The sequence below is a fragment of the Haemaphysalis longicornis genome, unplaced genomic scaffold (assembly GCF_048455015.1).
Source record: "Haemaphysalis longicornis isolate Haplotype H1 unplaced genomic scaffold, Haemaphysalis longicornis Haplotype H1 scaffold_263, whole genome shotgun sequence".
NCBI lineage: Eukaryota > Metazoa > Arthropoda > Arachnida > Ixodida > Ixodidae > Haemaphysalis > Haemaphysalis longicornis.
Genome location: NW_027526322.1, coordinates 45,068 through 63,754, shown reverse-complemented (window position 1 = coordinate 63,754; position 18,687 = coordinate 45,068). Strand labels below are relative to the sequence as shown.

The window sequence follows — 18,687 nt, the reverse complement described above, 5'->3', positions numbered from 1 at the left end:
GCCACACAGGTCTGCCAATTTGCCGTCTTCAGTTTGCCAAGTCAGCCGCCACTACTTACAGGCGGCACCCGAGCCTGTCAAAAGCTGTAGGTTTCATGCGCATAGGAGCAGCACCTTGGCTACGAGACGTGCCACAGTCGAGGGCTCTTCAGAACACCTGGGGACCTCAGCGCCAAGCAAAATTTTCTTTACGTATTCACAGGTGCTTGTTTCATTTAGCCTCTGTGAGACATGTGACCACTTAGACTGGGAACACTGTTGCAGAGAGCCCCAGTTGCAGCATCAACATAGCAGGTTCGTGCACAGCGCAAGATGTCGAACCCGCCGAAGGGGGAAAAAAGGTCACAACTGCCTTCTTCTTTGCAAGTAGTCTTTCAAGTACGGAATGAAGCAGGCACTAGCTATGCTAGCTAGTGCTTACAGCATGTGTCAAACAGATCAGCAGTTGGCATATTTTGTTCAAAAAGAATCGTAACCAAATCTATGCTTCTTCTTCATCACATCATCATAATAGTCAACAGGGTTTTTATATACACTGCAGGACGTAGACCTCCCCTATATACTTCTAACTGCTCCTATCCTGCACTGTCTGAATTCATTCTTTGCCACCGAATTTCCTCATCTCATCCCTTCACTGAGCTACCTCTCTTTCCCCACTTCTCATTTCGTCTTGTTCAGGGAGTCGTAAGAAGGCCTAAAAATAATGCTTCAAGGCCTGCACTCAGAAGACCTTGTCGTGGGATTAAAGATAAATACAGTTAAGTTGAAATTTAATGTTAAAGAGGAATGCAGGAAGTGCCCGTTTCAGCCTATTAGAAGAGGTCGGTGAATACAGTAGCCGACCGATTTTCCGGACCTGGACGGGAATGAAAAATAGCCTGAATAAAAGAGCAGTCCGAAAAATTCGTTAGTTATTACTCCTATGGGACAACTGGCAGTTCCTCGGGAAAGTCCGAAATATCCAGCAAGTCCGAATTTTCGGAGTGTGAAAAAACAGTCGGCTATTGTATATCGACTAGGTCCACCAAGTTGTGAATGCAAATCCAAACCACAAGAAGAAAACCAGGCATAGAATTGATATAGGTTGGAAAACATTTAGCTAGCCAGCTGATGATGATGGTGTTAAGTTTTCTTGACACGAGGGCATCAAGGCCAAAGAGCACCAGTGCTATGATGGCGACTTATTTGAGCAGAAATATGAAGCAGAGAATATGTGATAGTAGATATTTAGAATTTGTGTGTAGAAAGAACAACATTGTTAAACTGGTGTAGAGGACCAAGTAAAAAAGAAATGTCACAATAGCATGAATTTACTACGGGTGCTGCAAGCCACCGCTTGCAGTCTATCGCTTGCGCATGCGGGCGCGCGCGTGCGGGCGCAGCGGCTGGTTTTGCTATCGACCTCTGGGCACTTCCCGCTTTTTTGCACCCACGAAACTGATGTCTATCTGATTTCGATTCACTCAAAAGGTGCTGGCTTGTTACTCTCTCATTTTTATTTAGAATTTTTCATGCGTTACTCATGAATAAACCACATGTATGTAACAACACAAAAGATTTTTTGTCACTTTATGGTCACCCAAAAAAATTACGACAATTTTTTCTCGAAATAGATTCATCCGAAGAATTTAAATCAGCAATACCAAAAATCAACCCTGGGGGGTCGCATTTGACGAAAAAATTCGACCCTCAAAGGGTTACTTAGCCTCACCGCAGTACGAGGGACCATAGCTGGATGTTCGTCTTTCTTTATCACACACGGTTCTGCGGCCCACATGGCCTCGTGGCCTTCCTTCATGGTGCGCGCTTATCGCGGTGACCTCCTCGCCTTCCTCCACTACGTCCTGCGCACTTCTCCTTTCCCTCCTCGCCTATCTCTCCCCATTATCGGGCCGCTGCTCCGTGCCAGACGCTTGAGGAAGGGGGCGTGGTTTTACCTCTAGCGCTCAAGGGCAAAACTGGTCACCCCATGAAGAATGCCCGAGGTAGTGTAGTGTAGCTTGCGCTACAAAACTTGAGATGTCGTGCAAGACTACAAGTTATGGCAAGAATGGGGCAGATGGCCAAAAAAGAAAATCATGTGGTTTACAAGTGTGCTCAAAAGATGACACAGGTAACAAGGAACTGAGTACAGTGGCATAAGGCACGTGAGAAATTGCATAAAGTTAATAAACGAGCACCTCAGGGTCCACATATCTGTACTAAACTTTTTTGCCCTTTGGTCCTAAACCTAGCAGCAATAGCTCACCCTCAAACACCATGTAAGGAACCCTGGTTGTACGCAGCAATCTGGCCTTAGACATAAAAAGCAGCAAGCCATCGTCTTAATCAAAAGTGGTTTTTAGTATTGCATCGATAGTCCATCTGGATACGCACAAATCCCCTTGGTGCAATGTTCCTAGTAATACAAAGCACTAGCACCTCCAAGCAAATGCCGTGTTTTCATACTGGGACTGCACACACTGTAACTAAATGGATCCTCTGTATTACCCTCTAAAACTTCTATTTATAGCGATAGGGCTACACTGTTTGCAACCTGCCGTTTCTTGAAATGCATAATCGCCAAAACAAGCAAACCAGGAAGAAATCAGGCATGAGCGCAGAAAAAAGGCGGGAACATTCATGTTAGAGGGTTAATGCTACAAAAAATGGAGCGGCAACTAAACTAAACAAGCAGTTTTGAACAAACAGCCAGACAACATATAGCATGCCAATAAGGCAAGAAAGAACAGTTAAAGGAGCCATGAAGAGAAAACACAAGTTTGGTTCATTCGAAAGATTGCCTCGTTAGAACCATAACGACACCACTTATAACGCAAACTTCGCTCAAATAAGCTACATAATTAGGAAAAACGGGAATGGTCATGCGACCCACCAGCTCATTTCCCGCAACAGAACCTATGCCGTCACATGGGCTAAGCTCTGCGATTGGCGGAGGCCGGCAAAAGCAAACGCATGTTAGGGAGGGCTTACAGTTTGCATAGCGAGCTAAATGCCCGTGAAACATACTGCACATTCTTTTTATGACAAAGAACGGTGGAGTAAACGGTTGAAGTTCCGAACGAACACGCAAGCGTGTGCGCCAATGCGTACGAAACAACCGCCTGGCCGAGCTCGACATCTCGCCGTCGCGCAGACGAATTTTCGGGTTCGAGGCGCTCTGACCTTGGAGGAAAAATGCCGTAAACACCGCGCATTGACGCTCGTATCTTCTGGTCGAAGCAGAGAGCTCGCGCGAACGGCTTTCCATACACGACACCGGCCAACTGGCATAAGCGATACTGCTACTGAAGTTGAACTATTATTAACCGTAATAAAAATACGGCACATACGTACCAGTCTGTATTCGTCCGTGGCGACGGCGCTGACGAGGCAGCGGTGCCGACGGCAGGGCGTTCGTCTGTTGTGGCTATCGCGGAATGGTCGCTTTCCCGTCCACCGCGTATCCCACAACTCTTGCCGCTCGTGCACTTAGAAGCGTTGAGCGTTCAAGTGGTGTGAGGTTGTTAAATGCAAGCCGGAGCTCCTCGGCGAGAGTTTTGTTCTCCGGATCAGGCGATTCCATGACTAGGGCTGCGGGTGCACTAGGTTTTACTAGCATTTTTAAAATGGCCGCCGTCTCGGTCGACTCCCGCGTGTGGGTGCTATATGGAGTCGACATACTAAGTATCTGTTTCATGGACCGGCCCGTGTGACACCATTGCTCACGTCACCAAATGTGCAATTTTAGCGGGAGATTTAAAATTTTGGCTTAAATTGCCTTATTTCTCAGTGAATAAAGCATCATTTGCTTCCGGGAAAGCGCTTGGGGTACTATGAAACACCTAATCTTTCGAATAAAACAAACTTTTGTTTTCTCTTCATGGCTCCTTTAAAGGAAGCCAAACCCCCATCAAGCAAACGTCTCACAAAAGAATGCAGGATAATCATGTTTTGTTCTGGAGACACGTCAAGCTTGTGTAGCCTTTAAGAAAGAAGCATTTGTGAGGGGTGGGGGAAGGGCACAGGATCCAAAGTGCTCAGATTATTTCTTGTCCATTACCGTTCAATTTAGGGCTTAACGTGCTGACGCAACGAAGGCGATGACGCGTGTCGTAGTGGAGGGCTCCAGATTAAAGGGCTCCGGATTAATTTTGACCACCTGGGGATCTTTACCGTGCGCCGAAATTTCGTACACACGGGCGTTTTTGCTTTTTTGCCTCCATCAGAAAAGCGGCCGTCGCGGCCGGGAATCGAACCCGCGACCTCGTGCTCAGCAGCACAACGCCTTAGCCACTGAGCCACCGCGGCGGGTTCTTGTCCATTACCAAACTCTCAACTGTCCAAATTTAGAATGTGCATAGTTTAAACCAAAAGCTGCATGCTACTGGATCCATGAACCATAAAGTTTTGGTAGTTAACTGGTTAAGAATTTTGTGACATACGGTAATGCATGACTGCCTCTAGCTGAAAGGATAAAATTTCCCAGATTAAATGATATTCACAAAAATTACAAAAAATTAAGCATGCCACAAAATGTCTGGTCATGGGCAATAAAACAGTTTCCCGCTGTCTGAAGTCGCTTACTGAAGCCAAGGTAATGAGTGAAGACCTGACATGTCCAAGCTTGTCCATGCAAGATTTGCCCAAACACCCCAATAGTCCGAATGAGCAAGGACATCGCGAGGGAGGCTACAGGCTTGGGGGTACAAGAAGGCAAAAAGGATGTCTCCTACTTGCCTACCTTGACCGATATTTTATTGACCTGACAACAAAATAGAAAGACCCCCCCCTTTTTTCCCCTTTACTACCGCTTTTCACATCACTACCCTCAGGTAACTGCGGTCAACTGGTTTATCCCCCTTATCAAGGCAGAGTTGTGCTTACAGACTTTACCAGAGCACATGCACTCCAGGTGTGCAAAATTATGCGAAGTCGTGTAAAGGGGAACAGGGAGGAACAGAGCAGGCAAGAGTGAAAAAGTGAAGTGGTGCGCCCAGTGCGGCGGATCGGCGACAGATCATTCAAGCCCTATCCCATCCCCCCGTATATGCCTGTTCAAGAGCGTTATCGCAGTCATGGTGCTGTTATTTACCGGCTGTGGGCCCTTTGGCATGGCCGGACCCGGTTGCGGCAACTTTTGGCCGTATTTTGCATAGATCTCGTGCCGGCGTACGTCCCTATGTTTGGACCTACTCTCTGGGCTCAGCCGGGGGGCTCGGCGGCGAGCGCGGCTGCACGGCAGGCCGTCTGGCAGCAGGGAAAAACAAAAACAACACAGCAGCAGAGACAACAACGGCTTGCACCCCAAGGCCCGCAATACGGCTGTCGCGCTCGCATGTCTAGAACAGGCTCACTCCTCATTCTTTTTCATACACCTCGGGTGAATGAAAAAACTTTGGAGTCCCAAACTTTGGAAAGCCTTAGCCTGACGTCGCCTACTGATGCGTTTACAAGACCTCACCAAAATGCTACAATAAAAACTCAACCAGTTTTGTTTCCTCAACCGTTTTTGTTTCTTCTTTCTTTGCCAGTCTATCTCACAACCTAGGCTCTCCTTACATTTTGTGCCTCAGTAAAATCCTGCAAGAAGCTAAGAAAAGGGTCTTGCGTGACACACAGTTCAAAGATCAAGGATTAGTGTTGAGGGATGCGTGTGTGCTTTTACACTGTGTAGGGCTCTCATGTGCCATCTAACATCTTTGCCCACCGCTCTGTATGCAACCCAGGCTTGCACGCAGACACGCCTCCTCGCATAGTGTGAAAAGCTACGGGGCCCTGCTCACTTACACAATGCCTACAATCAGTTGCACCGAAAGAAGAAAGAAAAAGTGCGGTAAAGACATTAAGCAAACCAAATTCAACTAAGGGGATAAGCAAGATCACAGTGCCAAAGAAAATAGCTTTCCAAAGACTAAACTTGCGGTCACTACAAAGAAAAGTGAGTGCTCAGGAAGAAGTCCACACTATAGTTTGCGCACTAACAACCCAGGGTTCCGTAGCATGTGCAGCAGCACTGTTAAAAGCAAAGCTTAAAAAGATTACTTCCTAAGCGAACAGTTTTGCCTCATTAAGATCTGACATGGGGATTCCATTTCACCGCTATTTTTGCTCCACACATGCTCTTGTTTCATAAAGACCTTTTATTTTTTTTTGCGCAAGGGCTTAGTTTAAGGCTAACAAGCACCATTGCTACGATGGGATAAATACGCGATAAAAATTGTACCACATGAAAGGTGTGCTAAAAGGGCAATAAATTAGGTAGGTGTAAAGGACCACTTTCAAAAGATGGCCATGATTGTTGCTGCTTCCCCAGTCGCTCAGATATAAGTAGAACGGATAAGCAATAACATTCCGCCCATTAAGAACGAAATAAGTGTCAGACAATGGAGGGTGGTGGCTGACTCACCCAGCCGGGCATAGCCGCTGGGAGCCTCGAAGCAGCCGTTGTCGATGGAGCACATGACCACCCCCTGGTCGCGCGAAGTGTGCACCCCTGGCACGGACTCGTCGACAGCGTTTATGTTGCCAAAGGTGATGCGGGCATTCAGCACATGGAACAGCGGAATCTCTGCCCATTGAGCAAAGAGAGAGGGGGAGAAACAGGGGATGGATGAGAAACTTCAAACATGGCCATCGGTGCAAAGCCATTCAATAAAGGGCAACCAAACCGTTGCTTCCTGTGAGTGAGTGAGTGAGTGAGTGAGTGAGTGAGTGAGTGAGTGAGTGAGAGAGAGAGAGAGAGAGAGAGAGAGAGAGAGAGAGAGAGAGAGAGAGAGAGAGAGAGAGAGAGAGAGAGAGAGAGAGAGAGAGAGAGAGAGAGAGAGAGAGAGAGAGAGAGAGAGAGAGAGAGAGAGAGAGAGAGAGAGAGAGAGAGAGAGAGAGAGAGAGAGAGAGAGAGAGAGAGAGAGAGAGAGACTCTGGGTAAGTTAACACGAAGAACCTTGCTGACTTGAATGCGGTAAACTCAATATTTCAATCAGCTCAAATATTTTATAACTCCAAATGAAATCATCTATGTCACTCATGTATTTTTACCCACTTATCTCGAAAGTTTTCCGAGGTGCACATGAAATCTCGCGTTGAAAAACTTTGGAAAAGCACACCATCACAGGGAGGTGCACTACATCAAACTTGGATATCAAACCCAGAGTTCTTGCAAATACTAGCAACAATTTTTAAAGGTGACACTAAAAAAAGCAAATGACGACTCAGAAAAAGAAAGCGCTAACACTGCAGCCCTAACTGTGACCAGCCGTGTTCTTTTATGTTATGAACAAAAAAGAAAGGTTGTTTATTGGCAGAATTGACAGAAGCGGGCATTACTTTATTGGCACAAGGCTGATGTGAGCATTCAACTCGCTGACTCGTGAATGTGGCCGTCGTAGGTCCACGACTACTATCGCCAACATACAGAGTAAGGCACGTCTCTCAAAAGGACCGAACAAGTCAGGCGAAAAAGTCTCACCAATTTTGACCGGAAACCCAGCTGGCAACTGGAGGGTAATAAAGTCGCGTAGCCTGGCAAAGTGGGTGCTGTTTATGGACATCAGATCTACGATGGGAAGTATCTGGAACAGGAAAGCTGTGTGAGAGCAAGCTCCACTGAGTTGGATATGAACAGTTGTCAGAATTAAGAGCAAGAACCAATTTCTGAACACTGAAATAAACATTTCTAGAGGGTATGAGACCGTGCCACTATGGGAAGATCTTCATTTCATCACTGAGCTACAAGCAGCGCAGGAACAGGACGATAGGAGGATCACACAAACACGGCGCCGTGTTTGTGTGATCCTCCTATCGTCCTGTTCCTGCGCTGCTTGTAGCCTAGTCATGCGCCGACTGGCCCGCCTACAATCCGTGTTGCAGTTTATTTCATCCTCTGTGCATCATTAAGTCATTCGTTCAATACAAATATTTGAATACCGAAATAAAAATTTTCACAGGGTACCAGACATAGCAAGCTACTGTGGGAAGATCTTTATTTCATCTTCTGTTTTGCTCCCTTTGTAGGTGCATGTATGTATGTTTGTGTTTATTGTGCTACGAAGAAATGCAATGTGCTTTCATCCCCGTCATAGGGAGGCTTCTGCAGTCCAAATTCATGCGAGGTAACCTATTCATGCTGGTGCGTGAAAACCGGCGAACACACACTGCTTTGGGGCAATTATCTCTAAGAAGAACTCATCCTAGCAGTACAACCCATGTGATAGTCCTAATTTAGCCACTGTGAAAGTTCCTCGGTCCCAGGCTGCAAAAAGACTGCACTCAGTCTATTTCAAAAGCCAGCAGGCCTCCGAATACCCTCCCAACAATATGGCTACCACGTATGCTGGAAGCTGTACTCAGGGTTGTTTGTGGTGCGGCGGGAACAACGCCACTTCATTCCACCGACACCTCTCCTCACGAGGGACAGTGATGATGAGATTTTGTGGTGCACACGCAGACCAGACATTTTTTTCTTGGCACTTTCTCTCGCAAACTTCCGCTGCACTCTAAAAAGTGGAGGAATCTGCGACTCCCCCATCGGTGCCGCAGTTCCTATACAGATAGAGTGGGAAGGGGGGCTGTGCTGAGTAATTGTGCTTGGAGACTGTGCACAGGTCCAAAGTACCCCTCCAATCCTGCATCCTTGTTACGGGGAAAACAATGCCAGAGGCTAGAGCTTGGCACGCTGCATCCCGATCTTTTGCATCCCCCTCCCCCAGCCCTACCCCTACCCAACTGCCCCCATTTTTCCTAAAGATGACCGCAAGGCTGCGATGAAAGAGTGCATGGGAGAAAGATTATGAACTCTGCTGTTGCTGCCACCCAGAGTTACCGTAAAAACCCGCGTATAATACGAGGTTCTTTTCCAAATTTTACTATGTAAAATTTTTGCCTCGTATTATGTGGATTCCAAAGTTTTCAGCCGAAAATTTGCACTTTCAGTTTCGGTTTCAGCGGAGGGTGCGCCATCTTGCGGTGGCGTTAGCTGGCTGCTGCTTCTCTCTCAGCTGCTTCTCTCTCATTTTGATTGTTTTGACCACGCGAAGGATCGACACATTCACCGCAAGTCTATCACGATGTCGGGTGCACGAAGGCAGTATTCGGCTGCAATTAAAAGAAAATTTATTTTATGTGCCGAGATCATCAGGAATTGCGCCACAGGACGGCAGTTTGGCGTCACCGAAGGCAGCATTCGCGGGTGGAGAAAGCAACTGGTGCTTGACTGGATAGAAATTGTGTAGTGTTGGCGGCTTGGAGCACTGTTGGGGGTTCCCATCAGTGCTCGCGTTGGACGCCTTTCGCGGCCACCTGGCTGATTCCGTGAAGAAGTTGTTGCGCGAACCCCGCACCGAACTCATTGTCATGCCAGGAGGAATGACATCCCAGCTGCAACTGCTAGACCTTTGCATCAACAAGCCTTTCAAAGACTGAATCAGGTCCTGCTACCAAGAGTGGATGAGGTCAGTAGACCCGTAAGTTAAAGCTACCGGATGGCTGACGCGGGTTTCTCCAGCGGTGCTTTGTGTCTGGATCGCAGATGCGTGGGCCAGCATCCCAGAGGAACTCGTCAGTCGCTCTTTTAAGAAATACGGCATCTCGAACGCCCTTGATGGCACTGAGGACCACTTTCTGTGGGAAGACATTTCCGACAAGGCGACTTCAGGAGACAGCGGCAGCAAACCTGACGATGACTGAACGGACGTCGGGAGACAGTGCCAGCGAAAATTGACAATGACTGAACGGTAACTGCAGTGCAAATAAATGTTTTCTGTGCTCTTTACCTCGCATTATATGCGGATGAAATTTTTTTTCTGATTTTGATGTCCTCGAATTACACCTTGTATTATACGCGGGTCTGTATTATATGCGGGTTTTTACGGTACTCAACAGAATCACCAGTTGCGAAACTCCCCATAGGCCCCATGTATCCCAAACTAGTCTGCGGTTGGGCCCCTACGCTGAGGGCAAATGGGACAAGCATGGGGCAAGTTGACTAGACTGCCGCTTGTTGACAGAAAGTCGAAGTACTAGTGCTTGCGGCTGCTGCTGTAAGTCATAAAGGAAAAACTGAGGAAACATAGGTAAACAGTTCCTAAACTTGAAAAGCAAGCTTTATTTCATTAGGTTGTGTTGTTAAGTAAATGTTTAGAAAAGTCCAGTTTTTGTCCCCTATCATCGTCATCAGCAGCAGCAGCCTCCTCATGTCCACTGCAGGGCGAAGGCAATGACCTCCAACCGCTCATGTCCTGTGCTGCTCGGGTCCACAGTTTACCACCGAAGTTCCGTATTTCATCCCTCCATCGTGCTATTGGCCTCCGCCTTTTATACCCATCTCTTGGTATCCCCTCTGTTACCCTAATTGTCCACCGGTTGTCCGTTCGTCTCACTACATGGCCAGCCAAAGTCCGTTTCTTTTTCTTTATTTGAACTACGATTTTAACTGGAAGGCAAGTGTGGCAGGGGGTGGCGGAAAGTCAGATGGGCAGATGAGATCAAGAAGTTTGTGGGGATAACTTTGTCGCAGTTAGCACAGGACTAGGATAATGGGAGATCAATGGGAGAAGCCTTTGCCCTGCTGTAAGGGATCCGGGCGCCAGCGACGCGGAATGTGTCGGACGCAAAGGGAGCGGCTGTTCCGGGAATGCGGAATGAATGGCTTTATGGCAGCCAGCTTGTTAAGAGCAAACGGCCTCTGGGTCACACCACTCACGTGAGGACACATTGTCTCGGGCCATAGCCGCGTCGCTGCGTTGTTTTGGTCGGAGGGCATGGTGCAGCTGGGGAAAACATTGGCAGTACGGCGGCTTGAAGGGCACTCAGGGAGCTTGGCAGTAGCTGGCTCTGGGCCCACCGTGTTTTCTTTTAGCCAGTTGTAAAACCATTCCGTCCGTGGCGCCGCCGGAGACGGGGAAGCTTGGAGCTGTCAACTGGGGCTGGACGGCGGTCGATTTATGGGAAAGTGCTCTCTTTGTTGGCCCGTGCGCGCGCGAAGCGAAGGCGTGCGAGGGTGTTCGGGTAGCGGCCAGGGATGGGCGCGGCAGATGCGAAACCTGCACCGGCCGCCGTGTCCTGTTGTCTCTACACGCTGCAGATTCTGGCGCATGGTCCAATTAGCCGGGCATCGCCTGTGAACGGCGGACACTCTCGGAGGCACGCTACCGTTCCTGAAGATGGACGGTTATGGGTTCCAGCTGGCGTAGAGTGGCTGTCTGGCCACCGGACCATTTCTATTCAATGTAGTCTTTTCTCTCTCTCTGGGTTTGGACGACAATCGCGGGAACAGGTGACGCAGACCGCGTTCGTAGAAGCGTGTCCCTGGCACTTGCACGTGTTTCCTTTCCGCGGGTTTCGGAATGTTTGTTGTAGCTGTTTCATTTGCTTTTGATATTTTCCTTTTTGGATGGTAAGAGAGGGTGACCAATGTTTCAGAGTGCAGGGAGCGTTGCCCACCGCAGTTTAAACCCTGATGTGGTAACCCGACCAATCAGATCGCCGGGGGATGCTGATTTGCCTGTGTATCGGGGGTGGAGACTAAGTGACCCATTAAAACCACAAGACACGAGGTCTCAGGGTCGAATCCTCAGGGTTTTAATGTGCTATGCACGGCCGGCGTATTGCCGGGCTAGCCAGGTCAGGCTAGGGAGGATCTCACCACTTGGGTATTCTTAGGTCAGGGTCCATCGCTGACAGGGGTGCCGCGTGCACGAAGTCTTAGCTGACCAAGAACCCGACTTTATTTCTTACTCTGTCTACTTCAGTCTGTAAATATCCTGTATATGTCTTTCGCTTGAATATGCAGTGTAAAAACCCTCAACAACTCTTATCGTCGTGTCATCAGTGCCGCAACCATCAGGCACCAACGCAGACCACCGGAAGACTTCTATACACCACAACATTGGCACATCGAAGCAAGAAACAACAAACTTAAACCTTTACTCCTGCAGTGGCCGTAGATAGGCTGATGATGATGATGGTGGTCAACTCTAGTTTGTTCTCTGATCCAGGTAGCTCGTTTCTTGTCCCTGAGTGTTATTCCTAACATAATTCGTTCCATGGCTTGTTCTCTGATCCAGGTAGCTCATTTCTTGTCCCTGAGTATTATTCCTAACATAATTCGTTCCATGGCCTGTTGAGCCGACCTAAGATTGGTTTCTAGGTGTTCAGTAAGGTGCCGATTTTCAGCTCCGTAAGTCATCACCGGCCGTATGCATTGGTTTGAGATTTTTCTTTTGAATACAGAGGCAGCTCACTTCTCATTATTCGGGAGTGCTTGCCGAGTGCTCCCCAACCCATACCTATTCTGTGCCAGATTTCTCTCTCGTGGTTGGGGTCAGCATTAACTATCTGCCCCTATATGCCACGCCAATACACCTGCCCTTCCCCTACAATGAAGCAGGCGTGCTCACACAGCCCAAATACCGAAGTGGAGTTTTTCGCAACTGGTTCACATTGAAGAGCTCTGCCCGCGTGGCGCCAGACGGTGGCCAGAGCTGGGCTCACCTGCTGGGGCAGGGAGAGCGGGTACTCCTCGCAGAGCCACAGGTTGGCCCGGAACTTCTGGGTGCGGATGGTGGCCTCCCGCGGCCGGCCGATGTCCCGGCCACCCAGGTCCACCTTGGCGTTGAAGTACTCCTCGGGACGGATGTGGCACGGGTTGCCTCGCCACTCGGTCACGTCCTGGGAGGCAACACCAACATTAGGCTGCTATGAAGGCATAAAACTTTACTGCCACAACCACAATGGTGTCTCTTTCTTTGCTTTTCATTTGGCGCAAATTACTTCGACCTGCTTCTTTCTGCCACACCATGCTCGTGTCTCACTCGTCGCTGTCGTCTCTCCCTCTTACAGTGTGAGGCGAGGCACACACTATTCTGCAACTTTTAAGTCTCCTATTGGGAGTTTTGTGAATTTTATGAAGCAGGCACACTAGCCCATCAAAACTCCCAATGTATGGAAAGTTTCCTCGCAGGTATGAGCGAGGAAGAAAGGAACAACAACAACAACAACAACTTTTGTTCCACCGCTGGCAACGTGCAGTAATAGCTTAGTGGTAACACACTGAGGTGCTTTTGTAAAGACCCAGGTTCAAATCATATTAGACCTCATGTATTTTTAATTTACTCCTCCAGCGGCAGCTGTTTACTTCCCCAAACAACAACTACAACAACAACAATGATTTCTTGCAGAATGGTGCATTTAAGGAATTCACCTTAAGAAGGGAGAACACTTCGAGTAGCACAACATTTTTACAGTAAGGGTGCAGATCAACCACGAAAACGGACAGAAAAAAAAATGCTAAGACCTTCACTTCTGTTGTGCGAAGGCTTCACTGCTGCACAAGTGATAATGCGTACTGCGGTCGAGTCCACTCATAACGATACCGTTTGTAACGATATACCGGATATAACGATGCACAACTATGGCACCGTCCACTTTTGTATGCGTTCTATGGTAAAATAAACAGCTTATTACAATGCTCCAAAGCCATGATATTGGATATAACGATTGAATCCGGTGTGTGCCAAAAATGTCAGCTGCCGCCGACTCTCCGCGCCGACTGCTGCAGACAGCATGTGCCGCGAGAAGCAATGCACCACGCATTCCCTCCACCCCTCAGAAAACAAGTCAACTGGGCCACTTACGAGGAAGCGAAGGGAGGAAGAGAGCAGTTTTCCTTCCGAACCACCCTCCCGGCGTCGCCGCTTTGGCATCATCCCCGCGCCTGCTCACTCGCTCGCGTCTACGGTGTGTACGTGCGTGTACGCCTGTTGTGTCACATGCGCACTGCTTTGAATTTAACTGGGTGCCTCTTCAAATGCCTCCATTTTTCCGTGGTAGGGATGTCGGGGCCTATGTTTTGGAAACTTCCAATACCTCACTGAAGAGTCGATCAATGCGCGGATACGTGCTGCAGACAGTGGTACACTGATGACTGACGACACAGCTGCACAGCCTACTCAGGTAGTGTCTTCGAAGGAGGCCCAATGCATGATACAGTCCCTCAGGGACTTCATTTCTGCCAACGGCCTTTCGCTCAGCTAGGTGAAGCACCTATAGATGCTCTTGAAAAAGATGTGCACCAGCTTCATGTGCGGCAAACAAAGCTGAACGACTATGGCTTCTTTTCAGCAAATAAGTAGCGGTACGACTTTGCTTGAAAGTGAATAAAATGTTTTGAGCGCTTTTTCGTCCTTTTTTTTTCCGCAACCCGCTTATAACAATTATCGGTTATAATGATGGGATTTCCTTGGCACTTGAATATTGTTATAAGCGGACTAGGCTGTACTACAGACGACAATGACGAGGAAAAGGGAAAGTCAATTTTGTTACCAACAAGAGTACAGTACAGATATAAATAAATAATCGGTGTTGTCAAGTCGGTGGATTTCCTGCTAGATTTTAAAAAATTTTGAGCTCACCCAGCAGTGACACTGCACGTATAGGGAACAGCAGAATGTTAACATTATTTGGTGTATTCAGGGGTGAGACAGCTGAACCAGATTTGGGAGCAGTTTTTGGAGCAGCGAAATATCGATTTTGGAGCAAAAGAACCTTGATTTGGAGCAGAAGAACGACATTTATTATATCACCTTAGGAGCCAAAAAAATCAAATTTTTGGCAACTCACGGGTGAAAAGTGCACTTTTAATTGGTTTTGAACGTACATAACACTGAAACAGCCTTTCAATGAAGTTTTTTCTACCAGAGTATCACAAAGCACGAACTGCACTACCTTTTTACTAGCCATTTTTGAATTCTTAGGCTCTATGCATAGATAGCGTGGAGTTCCATTGATAATATCGAATTGAAAAACTAGGCGATCGTAAGGCATTTTTATTATCATGTGAATGCCAAAATTGTTATTTTTGTAATCCCATGCAGACTCGTCTTTACGCACAAGTGTAGAGCCACGGCCCAAGCGAGGTCACAGTCGTCGCACCCCACCAGCCCTCCCATTTCAATCCCCAAGGTGCATGTTCACTACGATCGTAATCTGAGTAACGTTGGTATGTTTATCCACCTCCCTTCTTTTGGCAATAAATTTCACTTCAGATAAATGAACAATTATTACTAGCGTGCAATAATAGCCCGTCCCGCTATCGGACACTGAAGCTCTTTGCGGCAATGTAGCGTGTGCCGCCACTTCTGCAGCGTCGATCGTCCCATTCCCGTCGCTTGCAAATCCGCTGGGAAAGGCATCAATAACTCAGTGTTTTATAACACCGCAATGAGTCCGAAATTTCACTTCAAGCACGTACCGGCCTCACACTCAAGGCCAAAACACGGCGAATTCGCGAGCGCCATGTTGTTTTTGATGAGCTCCCGTCTTTTGAGTCGCGCCCCTTCCAGCAACCGATCAAACAACTAAATGTAACCCAGCCACTCCCATAACTAAAACCAAGGTTGAAATTGGCGAAGAGCGCTCTGCCTGAACCACAAGGAACTGCTTCGCCCGGCGGCCATCTTTTCATATCTTCATCACACCAAGGTGGCGGTGTCAAGTAATGTCGTTCCGGAGATTTGGCGCTCCAAAAATTGCTGTTTTTTCATCAACTTGCACAGCATTTTTTCTACAGGACTTTGCAATGGTTTTCAATGGGCAAATTTTAAAAACGCACAGAATATAACATGTGCAACCCGACATTGTGACTTTCGAAAAAAAAACTACCTCGGGAACAATTTTAAGCGGGTTTTTTATGGAATGATCAATTAAACCTTTACAAACAGCATCACCTTGGGGGTGCTGGAAAATTATGCCGTCAGTAAGCATTTTTCCGCACTGGAACTGACGGGAGCGTTAAAATCCTTCGCTCTCAGACTGTTTTGGAGCAGTTGGGCGCAATTTTTGCGATTTTCAAGCTTTTGAAGCAGCCTGGCGCAGGAAAACAAATTTGTATCAAATCTGCGCAATATGCGCAGCTGTCTCACCCCTGTGTATTCCTAGTTGACAAATTTTACTGTGTGCCTTGCATAACGGTGCCCTCTGGACAACATGCCAATGAAAATATGGAAGACAGAGATCACGATACCAGGGGTTCAAGGGTGGCAACAGAGTGCATTTTTGTCTACTACTCATCCACCACTGCCTGTGATGAGGAGTAGGTAGTAGATCACACTTCCACGTTTTCCACATCTTCGTGGTTTGTAAAGAGCACGTCATCCCTCACTTGGGTCACGCCCCCGCCAAAGATGATGTGCCATAAGCGAGTATGGAGAAAAATTTGTTTCTTCAAGCGAGGCATACATCATTTTCTAAGATTCAATCCTCCCACCAAGGACGCCCGTTAATGCATAACCAAGATCCCTAAAAACCTTTTTCTGCAGCAGCAAGAAACCTCAACAGTCTTCAATGCAATGCGGCCTTCACCAGCCTTAGCCATTATGCCATAGCAGGATCACATATATTGAATGGGCCAGAGTTGTGGTGTAGAGGATTTGTGACAGGCATTCACCACATCCTGTAGTTTACTCTTACAATGCCCAGGGCTTTGCTATATGAGCTGTCTTAAGCCTTTGCGCCAGCAAGGAGGAAGGTGTCACCTGTGGGCTAGACAAGAAAGAGGGCGAAGCTGGCTGGTCCCTCCCATCTGCCATCTTGGCTCATTGTCCTAGTCTGCAAATAAACATGCCTCTCACTCAACAGTTTCCATTTTTACGTGACAATACATGTTGCCGCGAACCATGCATTTGGTTTGTTTATTTATGTTTTGTTTCCAAGTGAAGCACATGTCCCATTCTTTATTTTTTATGCTGCATGTGTATCATCTCCTTTGATAGGAAGAGTGTTTTGAACTAACGTCACCAGCCTAGAATAATCTTCATTGATCTACAGTGTTCTGGATTAATTCGATGGTTCGAAAAACTCTCGTGCCGAAGATAAATGCCGGAAGAGCAGAGGCCGTAGTATTCGATTCGCCGGCACAAGTCTGCACACATCACTTTGCTGACTGCTGTTTCGCCGCCTGCGTATTCTTTGAGTTGTTGGGGGAGCACAAGTTCGCTCCAATAAGCTTGTTTTTCCTTCAAGACAGCTGCGCCGTCTTTGGCGACGTGACAATATTCAAAGGGCCACCGTAGCAAGGTTATGCCTGCCTACTATTTTAGGGGAAAAAAACCAAGGCAAGGAAGGGGGTCATGAACTCGCCCTTGCTACAACAATGGCCAGGCACCCACCCCATTGGTTGCTCCCACAGCGGCGCCCTCTTCCACCTCGACGGTGCCCAAAAAGGACTGCAAGGGCGACCGCGCGGCTTTGTGCCGGGCCTTGTCAGCCTCCGACAGGTGCTCCACCCTGGTCTTGGTCACGAGCTCCACGTTGCTGGCACTGAACACCTGCGTGAAGACAGGCGGTGGCGACCACAGGGGGTTCATCGGAGTGGCCCGAAACAAGACAAGGCTCTCGCAACAGACAAGAAAACAAGCTGCTTGGAAAATAGGCAAGCAACAAGGCGAGATGTTAACAGGTTCAAAGCAGGAAATGCTGCCACTATGTTAAGCTAAGTAAACAGACTCAAATGCTACACTCTCATCCCCATCCCAGTAGCCCAAAGGTCTTCTTCACCTTGCAGTTGTGGCCATTGATGGTTTCACTCTTGTCACTCTTCCAGCCAAGGATGCCAGACTTGTTCCTGCATGAAGGAGAAAGAAAGAAAAAACACACAGTCCAACTAAGAAAATAAAATAACAGTAGGTGAACCCTGTTCATTCTGTATTAAAACTGCACATACTGGACTGCCCTTGCCAGGGTTTGGTTTCATTGTGTGTGCTTTGTGGCTTCTTTTGGACTTTCCTCAGTACATTGCAATTCACCAGCACTAGTGCAAAACAGTAGAACCCTGTTTAACGTGCGCCGCAATCTCGTACACACGGGCATTTTTGCTTTTCGCCTCCATCAGAAAAGCGGCCACCGCGGCCGGGAATCGAACCCGCGACCTCGTGCTCAGCAGCGCAACGCCTTAGCCACTGAGCCACCGCGGCGGGTAAGATGCTGCTTTCGAACTCAAACTTCTGGAGGAAACGGTGCGAGGGGTCGAAGGAGGGAACTTCGAACATTTTAGTGAAACGGTGCGAGTCGGGTTGAAGACCAAGCAGGTCAGCACAGAGCTGATTGCCAGCAACACTTGATTGCCCTTTTTTCTTTCAGCCTTGTTTCAGTAACAGACCAGTGCTCCGAAGATTAACATTTTCTCAACAATCCAGATTAGACTAACCACTTCCGTACATAACTCCATGCTCCCTCTCTTTGGGATAGGGGGCCCTGAGAGGGGGCAAGTCGTGCTGCAAACGCCAGTGGCACACACACCTCTCGAAGCTGATCTTGTCCGTGTCCACGTAGGTGGCCACGACAGGAGAGGTGAGTCGTGCCGAGAGGGCCTCCTGCGAGGGCCGCAGGCTGCCCGTCAAGTCCACGTACTCCGGCGGAAGCACCTGCATCTGCTCCACGTGTGTCTGTCGGCCCTCGTGGTCCACCTCCATCATCAGCGCCAGGTCCTCTGCATTCGCAGGGGAGGGGGAAGAGTAAAAGCGCGGGTCAGGAAAGAGGACCACACCCTAGGCTCCCTCGACACCACAGGGCCCCGCCCAAACCTTTCTCATTGCTGTCACGGTTCCATCGCAACTGACTGAGCATGCTCCAGACAGAGGTGCTATGTTTATCCGGTGGTTCAGCATCACTCTGCAGTCGAAAATTCTCGAGCAGGAGGCGATATTTCCCAGGTGT

General features: G+C 48.2%; 1 protein-coding gene across 2 annotated transcripts in view; it reads right to left on the bottom strand.

Annotated features, from left to right (window-relative positions):
• The window catches only part of LOC144172884 (ankyrin repeat domain-containing protein 13D), a 57,328-nt gene that overhangs the window by 19,320 nt on the left and 19,321 nt on the right, over nucleotides 1–18,687 (bottom strand). Inside the window, exons 7-13 of one of the 2 annotated variants that reach the window (XR_013323124.1) lie at nucleotides 18,271–18,460; nucleotides 17,530–17,596; nucleotides 17,142–17,300; nucleotides 12,469–12,645; nucleotides 7,448–7,550; nucleotides 6,389–6,550; nucleotides 5,075–5,229 (exon numbers count right to left, since the gene is read on the bottom strand). Coding sequence is in view for 1 of the 2 variants with exons in the window: in XM_077701469.1 (XP_077557595.1) it covers nucleotides 6,389–6,550; nucleotides 7,448–7,550; nucleotides 12,469–12,645; nucleotides 17,142–17,300; nucleotides 17,530–17,596; nucleotides 18,271–18,460 (858 nt within the window). In the remaining variant the exon portion in view is untranslated. The remainder of the gene's footprint in view (nucleotides 1–5,074; nucleotides 5,230–6,388; nucleotides 6,551–7,447; nucleotides 7,551–12,468; nucleotides 12,646–17,141; nucleotides 17,301–17,529; nucleotides 17,597–18,270; nucleotides 18,461–18,687) is intronic. The other variant, XM_077701469.1, reaches the window with a different exon arrangement.